The sequence below is a fragment of the Asparagus officinalis genome, chromosome 7 (assembly GCF_001876935.1).
Source record: "Asparagus officinalis chromosome 7, Aspof.V1, whole genome shotgun sequence".
Taxonomy (NCBI): Eukaryota; Viridiplantae; Streptophyta; class Magnoliopsida; order Asparagales; family Asparagaceae; genus Asparagus; species Asparagus officinalis.
Genome location: NC_033800.1, coordinates 45,954,676 through 45,965,458, shown reverse-complemented (window position 1 = coordinate 45,965,458; position 10,783 = coordinate 45,954,676). Strand labels below are relative to the sequence as shown.

General features: G+C 34.0%; 1 protein-coding gene across 3 annotated transcripts in view; it reads left to right on the top strand.

Moving 5' to 3' along the window:
• The window catches only part of LOC109848615 (peroxisomal fatty acid beta-oxidation multifunctional protein MFP2-like), a 17,879-nt gene extending 7,495 nt beyond the window's left edge, over positions 1–10,384 (top strand). The window contains exons 2-18 of one of the 3 annotated variants that reach the window (XM_020418216.1): positions 32–103; positions 199–255; positions 346–399; positions 486–553; positions 638–719; positions 4,520–4,575; positions 4,699–5,001; positions 5,085–5,171; positions 5,830–6,004; positions 6,081–6,202; positions 6,287–6,450; positions 6,543–6,797; positions 7,281–7,402; positions 8,231–8,352; positions 8,494–8,642; positions 8,959–9,097; positions 10,005–10,384. In XM_020418216.1, coding sequence (XP_020273805.1) covers positions 32–103; positions 199–255; positions 346–399; positions 486–553; positions 638–719; positions 4,520–4,575; positions 4,699–5,001; positions 5,085–5,171; positions 5,830–6,004; positions 6,081–6,202; positions 6,287–6,450; positions 6,543–6,797; positions 7,281–7,402; positions 8,231–8,352; positions 8,494–8,642; positions 8,959–9,097; positions 10,005–10,052 — 2,075 coding nt within the window. In that variant the 3' untranslated portion in view covers positions 10,053–10,384. Of the gene's footprint in view, positions 1–31; positions 104–145; positions 256–345; positions 400–485; positions 554–637; positions 720–4,519; positions 4,576–4,698; positions 5,002–5,084; positions 5,172–5,829; positions 6,005–6,080; positions 6,451–6,542; positions 6,798–7,280; positions 7,403–8,230; positions 8,353–8,493; positions 8,643–8,958; positions 9,098–10,004 lie in introns of all 3 variants that reach the window. The other 2 variants (XM_020418215.1, XM_020418217.1) reach the window with 2 other exon arrangements.

Genomic DNA, 10,783 nt, shown 5'->3' with positions numbered 1-10,783 from the left:
GAATTACTACCAATATTCTTTCTTGTTCCAGTGTTATTCAGTCTAAAAGAGAATCATGAACAAGCCATGAAACGAGATGATGTGAAAGCAGTTGTTATTACAGGTAATGCAAGTTAAGCATCCCTCCCTTTTTTTTCTGTGGCAGACTCTGGATATTGCTTGCATGGAGGATGCTAATGGCTTGTGATAATTGATCAGGTGCAAGAGGAAAATTTTCTGGAGGAGCTGATATCAATTCCTTTGGGGGTGGAAAAAGTAAGATTAGTATACAGCATGAACCTTACTTTTTTTTAGTTTAATGATGTTTCTTAGCTTTTCACTGATTACGTTTCTGTATCCAAACAGAGGAGGAGGAGGTTGGTGCAATGTCTGTGTACTTTGTTGCAGATGTTTTAGAAGGTATTTTTTAAAATCTTGTAGATCTGACCTTATTATCATTAGGAAAACCTGTGTTTTTCAGTTTCATTGCCTTTCTTCCTTCTTAGGTGCAAAGAAACCTTCAGTGGCAGCTATTGATGGTCTGGCCCTTGGTGGCGGACTAGAGATTGCAATGGTATGTGTCAGGATTCAATTTATTCTAGTTTTCCGTATTAATTTATGGTTGCTTTTTAACATATTGTTACCTTGTACAATTCAGGCTTGCAATAGCCGCATTTCCACTTCTAATGTTCAGCTTGGACTTCCTGAACTTCAACTCGGAATTATTCCAGGATTAGGAGGTATTTATTTCACCAACTATTCTTTTTTAATTGCTTTCATCATTTTAGGAAATGGATACTTAGGGTCCAACATCTGAACATATTCTCCGGTCCACGCTTTTGGAAAGTCATGTGAATTTGAAAAATTATGACATACCATGTACTCTAGGTTTTCTCTGCTTAATCTATACTACTATAAAAAGAGGATTGGAGTGTTAAAATTTTTCATTTTCTTTTTTGCCCTCTCAAATTTTGATAAATTCTATCGATGCTATTCTCTCTAATTAATCTTTCATTAAATAAATATAACCACTTATTAATTATGCACCCCTCACATTCCTAAATAATTATAATTATCAATAATATTATAACTATTAATTATTTAAAAATAATAAAATAAAATAATTTATAAAATAAGTATACACAATTATTAACTAATTATTATAATACTTATTTATGAAGTATAATAAAATAATTAAAATAATAATATAAATAGAATAATATATTGCTAATACTATTAAGAATTATACTATAATTCAATAAGCAATAAAATAAATAGAAAAATATTGAATCTCATAAATAATGTAATTATTTTAATAATGTCACATAAATTACGAATTGCACTATTTATTTAGTATTATATTATTGAATAAATTAAATAAATAATTTAATATTATTTTTAGAGTATTTTCTCAAAGATTATTACATGATACTGAATAATCTAAACTTGGTAATGATTGATAACTAACTTTTTCACAAGAAATTATTTAATATTAATAATAATGCTATAGTTGTTGATGACAGTATAATAAAAAATTATAAAATATTTATAGTACAAAATTATTTAAGAGCACAGTTAAAAAAATTAAATTAGATAAATATTTTATAGTATATAGAAAGTATAATTATTTTAATAGTATTACTTGAACTAAGAATTATAATATTAAATAAGGTAAATTACAGTAAACCCCATGAACTTTTAGTATTTTGCAGTAAGTTGACCCTATGAACTTTTGAAATCACACTATACGCCTATTAATTTTTACAGAAAGCCCCAATACATTTTACATATATTACACTAAACCCCAATAACTTTCAAATGCCTTTTTATGCCATTTCCTGGTTCTAATTTATAGGGATTATTTGCAAAATTTAAAAAGTTATTGGGAGTTTTATTTGAAACAGAAAAGTCATTAGGGGTTTAGTGTAATTTTAAAAGTTCATATTGACTGAAAGTTCATATGGGTTTAGTGTAATTTACCCTATTAAATAATTATTAATGAGAAGTAACTATTACAATATGTTGTAGGTATCAAGTGTAACTATCTAGGGAATGTTAGTAAAAAACTAGCAAGATTAATGCAGCTTAGTTAATTTAGAATTAACTTAATAACTTTCAAGTTGGAGGGACATATATAAGAGAACTTATAGAATTAGCAGTTTTATCTGAGAACAATTTTAGATTTGGAGACTTATTTAAAAAAATTAACAATGGACGATCATTATAAGAAAAACATTCAATTACAATAACTACACAATAATAATTAATTCATACATTTCTTTTTAAGTAATCTTATTATATAATTTTATTTATTAACACATAGTTTTACTATTTAATAAAAAATCAAAACTTAAAACATATACGTTCTCGTGCAAAGCACGTGCATTATACTAGTGTATTATTAAACGTGTTCTACGGTTTTAGTAGCTTCCACTTACTGATATAATAGTTCAACTATGAACAGACTACCCTGAGGATTTCCAATCATATTTGTCTTTACGGCGGATTCTTTTCCAGTTCAATGTTGTTGTATTGTAGAAGCAACATGGTTTTGAAATCTTCTGATTGCCTGATATTGTTGTATCATGAAGCCATAGAGAGTAATTTTGACACCAATATTTGGAGAATCCCTGCAATTACTACAACTCAATAGAGGTCTGAGCTTGTAAAACGAAGCTATATTTTACCATGATGATTGATATTTATACATTATTATTGTAGACTTTGTTTTTAAACTTTTCTCTATTTAGCTCCAACCAATTTGTGGCTTGCCTTCTATACCAGTTAAAATTTGGAATTTATGCATCAACTATCCCATTCTTATTGTTCCCCCTGGTTAGATTTGTATTGGATCTCACTAGATCCAATTGCATATCCACTATAAATTTTTAGGATCCACTTGAAGATTCAAATATAATAGTTTATAAGATTCTGATTTGGACTTCATATTATGTAATATTTAGTATTCTCCCCACTCATTTAAATTTCCATTAAAAACCAATAATATTATTGAAACCAAGAATTGGATTCACAATTCTGGTAGAACGCTGAATGCTTGATCAACATCATGATAATGGAATGAATATCAGCGAGGCCTTTGAAGTGGAACTAACTTTGATGGTCTGCATGATTTTATGCCTTATATTCTATTAGGAGTTTTCTTTAGTATAGTTCAATTGTTTACTTATATTCTATTAGGAGTTTTTTAGTATAGTTTTCTTTTAGTATAGTTCAATTGTTTACTTAAATTGTTAAGATGTTTCAGCTGCTCCACAACATGCTTTGCAAACTCCTTCAAGCTGAGAAATTTTCATTTGCCAACTTATTTTGGTATCATGCAACATATTTCGAGGATGGCATGTGAAATGTTGTAACTTTTGGAAATTGCGCCTCATGAAGATTTCAGCACATTGACTGTTTGTTATCATGCAACATATTTCGGCACATTGACTGTTTGTTATCATGCAACATATTTCACTTGCCAACTTATTTCAGCACATTTGCCAACTTATTTTGGTATCATGCAACATATTTCGAGGATGGCATGTGAAATGTTGTAACTTTTGGAAATTGCGCCTCATGAAGATTTCAGCACATTGACTGTTTGTTTCACATTAAATCTTATGACCAAGGAAATAAAGTATGCATGGCTCACGTCTGTCATCAGCATCGAAGATTTTCCCCACTGACTGGGCTGTCTATGGAGAGTTAAGACTCCATGGAGAGGGTGATCGAACCACTATCACCATGTCAACTTGATGTTAACATTTTGGATAGTAATTGTAGTAGAGCGACTAATTTCAAAACACTTACAATATTTAGGGGAACAATATCGGCGAAACTCTTAAATTTATATTCTTGACTATAATTAATAAAGTATCAATAGGTCGAAAACGCAACAGATACGACCTTATTCCTACACTAGGTGTGAACGTCATTGGACATCAGAGCTTAGACAAAAAACAAGGAGTTCTTGTTTCATACTGAATTTTGGATTTTAAAATTTTGATTGTAGCCTACTGATGGGACTTATCCCATAAGAACAGAAAAATCTTTCTAGGTAGGGGAAGTGGCTTCTACTATGGCTTATAAAAGAATGCAATTCAATTTACAGACTGGAACTTATCATCTGTGCTCATATTCTAGGATTTTATTTTTATCGAAGTTGGTAATGGAGCTACCAATTTCTTTTGAGCTGAAATTTGTGTGATCAATGAGGCAGATTTCCCTAGCTGCAAATGATTTCTGAGGTTTTTTTGGCAAGCCTTGCTATTTGTATAGTTTCCTTGGTTTCAACTTCAGCATCAAGGCATGGATTCCTGTTAGATTGGCAGCCAGTCATGTAATTTTAGTCCGTTTGTTTAGAACCTTCTCTGTCAATGGTAATGATCCACAGTCGTCCATATTTTGATGAGAAACTTATGTTGGTAATGTTTGACTAGGTTATGTTACTGTAGTTCCTTTATTGATTAAAGGTGATAATACAGTTTGTTACATATCTAGCTTTGATCATTCAAACTACTATTGCTCTGTATTTCAGGAACACAACGACTTCCACGTCTGGTTGGGCTTTCTAAAGGTCTTGAAATGATGCTGGTAAGGTACCATCAACTCTGTTGTGTGCATTATATATTTTGGTATTTAGGCTTAGTTGCCTTGAGTAGAAGAGCAAATAGTCGGGAAGAAAACTCATAAACATATACATATTATGATGAACAGACATCAAAACCAATAAAAGGAGAGGAAGCTCATAAGCTGGGTCTCGTTGATGCTGTAGTTTCACCTGCTGAATTGCCGAAGATTGCTCGACAGTGGGCTCTGGATATTGTAGAGTGTAGAAAGCCATGGATCAAGAGTCTATACAAGACTGATAAGATAGAGCCCCTTGGAGAGGCTAGAGAAATTCTCAAGTTCGCAAGAGCTCAAGCTCGCAAACAAGCTCCCCATCTCCAACACCCAATTGTTTGTATTGATGTTATTGAAGAAGGTATAGTCTCAGGACCTCGTGCTGGTCTCTGGAAGGTAATTTTCTCTCTTAAAAACACTATATCTACAGATAAACTGTTATCAAGACTTTAAAATTGTGCAATAACTCGATTTTGCAGGAAGCTAAAGCGTCTTATGATCTTCAATTTACTGATACAAGCAAAAGCCTAATACATTTCTTTTTCTCGCAACGTGCAACTTCAAAGGTAGATAAAGTCTGGGATGATGTTACATTTCTTTACATTGCCCTTTTACACTATCATGGAGCTATGTGGATGTCTTGCATTGATATGGCTTATGTCTGAACTTCGTTTTTCATAAATATGTGTATGTGTATTTGTGCTAGTGACTATGTACATGGTTTAACTCTGTTCAATACTATACTAGGACGCAAGTGCATATGATTCTTTTTGTTCTTACCAAGAATCAGAAGCAGACAGAGCTCTCTCTCTCTCTCTCTCTCTCTCTCTCTCTCAGCTTATGAATATCTTTGCCACCTTCGTGTTGTGGGTTCCTTCTAAAGTAACGAGATCTGTTTTTTATTTTATGTTATTTTGATGAAATAGCCTTTCCCAGGAAGTAGTTCATCTACTGTTCCTAAACCATTATCGCATCTCCAATGCTCACTTTGTTTTGTTTTGTTGCAATCCTTGGATTTTGTCTAACCTTAGATGTCTTTTATTTTCAACCTTATCAATGTGTCGTATCCACTATAGAACCTGCTGAATTGATTTCACTCAATTGTTAAAACACTTTCCCAGGTATTCTTCACTGATCTTGGCATTAAGATCACAGTCAGCAGCTTTATGGTTAATGGCATTTTTTACTCTTATGTGACTGCCTCAGCTTATAAACTTGTGATAGGTTCCTGGAATTACTGATCTGGGTTTAAGGCCAAGAAAAATAAATTCAGTTGCAATTCTAGGAGGAGGTCTGATGGGTTCTGGGATTGCAACAGCATTAATTCTTAGCAATTATCGGGTGATCCTTAAAGAAGTCAATGAGAACTTCTTGCAAGCAGGGATTGATAGAATCAAAGGTTAGAGTGGCTTCTCATATCCTTATGGTTCTCTCGTCTTTTACATATGTAATCTCATTGGCATGCATGCTTCCAGCCAACTTGCAAAGTCGGGTCAAGAAAGGGCAAATGACTCAAGAAAACTGTCAGAAGACCCTTACTCATCTCACCGGCGTTCTTGATTATGAGCACTTAAAAGATGTGGATTTAGTCATAGAGGTAAGTTGTTTTCTGTATCATCTGCTTACGTTTTCATCTACTTTTATTTTCTCATCTGATGTCATTTTCTTTATTTCATGGCAGGCGGTAATTGAGAACGTAGCACTAAAGCAGCAAATATTTGCTGACCTAGAAAAATATTGCCCACCGCATTGCATTCTTTCTAGTAACACTTCGACAATAGATTTCAATTTAATTGGAGAAAAGACAAAGTCGCAAGATCGAATTATTGGTGCACATTTCTTCAGGTATCAATAACATAAATAAAAATTGCTAATTTCTACCTCCATCTTCCTCCTTTTCTTTCTTCCTCATGTCTCAGATAATGCTTCATCTCCAGTCCGGCCCACATAATGCCTCTTCTGGAAATAGTACGAACTGAGAAGACATCTCCCCAAGTTGTTGTGGACTTGCTAGATATTGGTAAAAAGATACGCAAAACTCCCATTGTGGTTGGAAACTGTACTGGATTTGCTGTCAACAGGATGTTTTTTCCTTACACCCAGTCAGCACTACTGCTTGTTGATTGTGGCTTGGATGTATATCAGATTGATCGTGCAATTAGCAAATTTGGAATGCCAATGGGTCCTTTCAGGTGTTAATAGTTTTTTACTAGAAAAATGAACTTCAATATTAGTTTCAGGGCTAGATTTCACAGAACCCACCAAAGCATTGGGGCGTTTCCCACGATACGCTCCTTTAACTTTGATTTTTCCACAAAACCCTTCAAAATCCCGCTTAACTTTGTTTTTCCCACAAAACCCCCCAAATCTCCAAAGACTAGGAATAACAGAATTGTGCAGATAATAAGGTCCTCCAATTGCAAAAGGCTTTTTTTTGGGCGGTCTTGTGGGAAAAGGTAAGTTCTTTTTTTTGGTGTGGGGTGAATTTTTTTTTTTGGGGGGGGGTGGTGGGGGGGCGGGGTGTGGTGGTGGTGGTGGATTTTGGAGGTATTGTGGGAAAAACAAAGTTGCCAATAAGTTTTGGGAGATTTTGTGAAATTTACCCAAGTTTCAATGTTGAAACTTTATCTGATGGCTATCAAGGTTGACCTTTTGCCTCTTTTGTGACTGTACAGACTGGCTGACCTTGTTGGTTTTGGGGTTGCCGTCGCTACTGGGGCCCAATACCTTAAAAGCTTTCCTGAGAGATGCTACAAGTCGGTGTTAATTCCAACCATGCTTGAGGACAAGCGGGCAGGTTTGCATGAGCTAGTTCTTAGTTATATATTTGTGATGTGATTCATGTGTTACTTTGGGAAGGATTATACTCTTTTTGAGCTAAAATTTATTGTTTTTTCCTTGTCTCAGTTTTTACTTTTGTTTTACTACTCCTTTAGTAGCACTTTACCTTTTGAGATTGAAGTATTGATGTGCCAGTCACGGACATTTTTGCATATACCTGACTGATAAAAAGTAGTATCATGAAAGTAGAACCTGTGACCTTTGAATTCTGAGACTTAACATGCAAGTAACACAGTTATTCTATAGAAGACATTTCAGTTCATTTCAAACAGGGGACAAAAAAGTTGCTGTAGTATGCTAGCACAAGGAATTTAAAACAGTCTTGAAATTGATAGTTGTATAATGAACTTAACAATACTATCACCATGGGTCATAAAATCCAAATAAAAAATGTACACAACTGACATTTCGAAGCTGCAAAAGTTGCTTCTTCACATGGGGGTAACAGGTGATGAGTTGGAGAAGTTTGGATTAATCATGAATAAAAGTGGTGGGAGGGTAGAAAAATTAACAATGGAGAGGGTATAAACATGTTGTTCTACAGAAATTTGAAAAGTGGAAATGAAACATGGATTAAAAATTGAGGGATGGTAGAATAATTTGATTGAAATTGAAAAATAACAATACAAATTGGAGGAGAATAAACACATCTTCCCCTTATTTTATTTTTGTTTCTAAACTATTTTGCGGGTGCGTGAGTATCCGTCTTCATGGGCATGTTTCATTATTCTGTTATGCCTATGTGTATGTTTTTCTTAATAGTTATACCTTATTCTTTTGACAGGTGAAGCTACTCGCAAGGGCTTTTATGTTTATGATAATAAGAGAAAGGCTAGTCCAGATCCTGAAATAAAGAAGTATATTGAAAAGGCTAGAAGTGTGGCTGGCGTTACGGCTGATGCCAAGGTTCACATATTTAATTCTGTTCTTGCTAGAGATGTACGCTAATGTGTTTAGTTCTCGATTATGAGGAACTTGTTATATTAGATTTGGTGTCATCAAGGAAATCACATTGAAACATCTAACAAGCATAAATATTTTATGCAGATCACGAACTTAACAGATAAGGACATAGTAGAGATGGTATTCTTCCCTGTCGTGAATGAGGCTTGCCGTGTACTGGTTGAAGGAATCGCTGTCAAGGCATCAGACCTTGATATTGCCTCCATAATGGGCATGGGATTCCCCTCTTACAGGTAACTCACTTACGATCACTTACATTTTTTTTTTCATTTGTTGCAATATCTTCCATCTTGTTATTTTGAAGGACATTTTGGAAAAAAAGCTATATGTAAAATTTAAGTACAGAAATCGACCCAATTTACTTTTAATTACAAAAATTACCAACTTTTTGAAAGTTGCGTTGCTTTCCCCCCCCCCCCCCCCCCCCTCCCCCCCCCCCCCCCCCCCCCCCCCCCCCCCCCCCTAAAATCTACTGTTAAATAATTCCTTTTATAGCAAAGCTCCCTCATTCTTTGCTTGCACTTGAATCATGAATGGATGCGTTTTCAGGGGTGGTGTTATGTTCTGGGCTGACTCTCTTGGATCAAAATACATATATTCAAGACTGGATTTGTGGTCTAAGACATATGGCAACTTCTACAAGCCTTCTACTTATCTTGCAGAGCGAGCTGCCAAAGGAGCTTCCCTGGTAAGAACAATCTTCTTTTTTAGAGGTGGTACTCATATATGAAAAGGGTTGAAGATGAAGATTCACATATTCGATTTGATTTGCTTATCAATTATTCATTTGTGCATTTAAGCTTATGCTTCATATTATTGGACATAATGTTATATTTTTATATTCTTTTAGCAATTTACTCTATATTATATATATTTCTTAATTGACATTTTATGCTTATTTGAGAGAATTTGGGTTCCAAATTGATTTTCAAGCATCAATAATATCCAATTATGAGTTTAATATATTAAAAGAATCAAATTCTTTAATTAACAAAAGTATCTCTTTGATCAAATAATTTCATATTGATAAAATATAGAATATTAAACAACATGAGTGTACTCAGTATTCGACAAATACTAAAAGGATAGTGCATCCTGAGGCGGGTTTGAAGAAGAAAACTCGAAGGACAAATTTTCTAAATAGACCCCTTTAGAAACTTATTTTTAAAAAACGACCCTTTTTGAAAATATTTGCCATTTTCGATCCACTTGCAGCCACCCGGTTGAAAATGGGTTGAAAAACATCAAAAAATTTCACGGGAGTTTAAATCCCGTGAAGTTTAAAGCCTCATTAGCGTTTGGGTTAGCGCTAACGAGGCATTAAACTTCACGGGATTTAAAATCCCGTGAAGTTTTTGATATTTTTTCGCCACTTTCGACCCAGGTGGCTGAAATTGGGTTGAAAATGACAAATATTTTCAAAAGGGGTCATTTTTTGAAAATAAGTTTCTAAAGGGGTCTATTTTGAAATTTGTCCAAACTTGAATTCAGATTTGGGCTTGAAAATTTTTCACCAATACCAATATTTTGATTCTACCCATTCTCATTGCTCGTCATACTAATAGTCTTTATTTCCACATATGAAATTGATGCAGAGTGCCCCATTGAATCAAACAAAATCACAGTCTCAGTCTCGGCTATAGTTTTCATCATCTTTCACGTTCTGTGGTTGATTTGGGAGGGGAATAAAGCAAGATGAGAGTAGCCTTGGCTTCAGAATGTTCTAAAGCCTTCTATACTTTTTTGTTTTTGTTTTGGGGAATAAAAAACACAATACTCTCTTTATTTGTGGTCCTTGCACATCGATTGCTTCTTGTATTTATAAACATTGCTACCAATGACAATTGCCAAGACATCTTTGGTTATTGCAGTTTCAGCAGCGCTTGTGAGTTTTAGTTATCAAACGGTAGGATAGCTGGAAGTGTTGGTATTGGGTTCTATTTATAGTATTATTGAAGCGCTTTGGATAATTTTATAGTTATGGGTTTTTATTATAAGCAATTACTTTTTCTTATGAGTCGTTGGATGATAATATTAGCCTTTACAGACTGTGAGCTTCAAATTGGAATTCTAATTTTACGCGACTCTATTTTAGTTTTTTTGTGTTTTAGATGTGTTTATTTTAAACCCTTGTCATGGTCGACTGGGACCATTTCCATAACAAACCCTGTTTCAGTCTTAATCTTCTTGGTTTTTCTAAATTTTGAATTGAATGTCTAATTAGTAATGCTACAAATCGTAATAGATGATCAATTCACTTCTTCATGATCTTATAATATGTATTGTCTTCTTTGGTTAGAAAAGCTAAGACGTCCACTTCATGCATTTTAAAAGTTAAAAGAAAGGGCTTTATGTCTTGTCAAGAGTTTTGGGT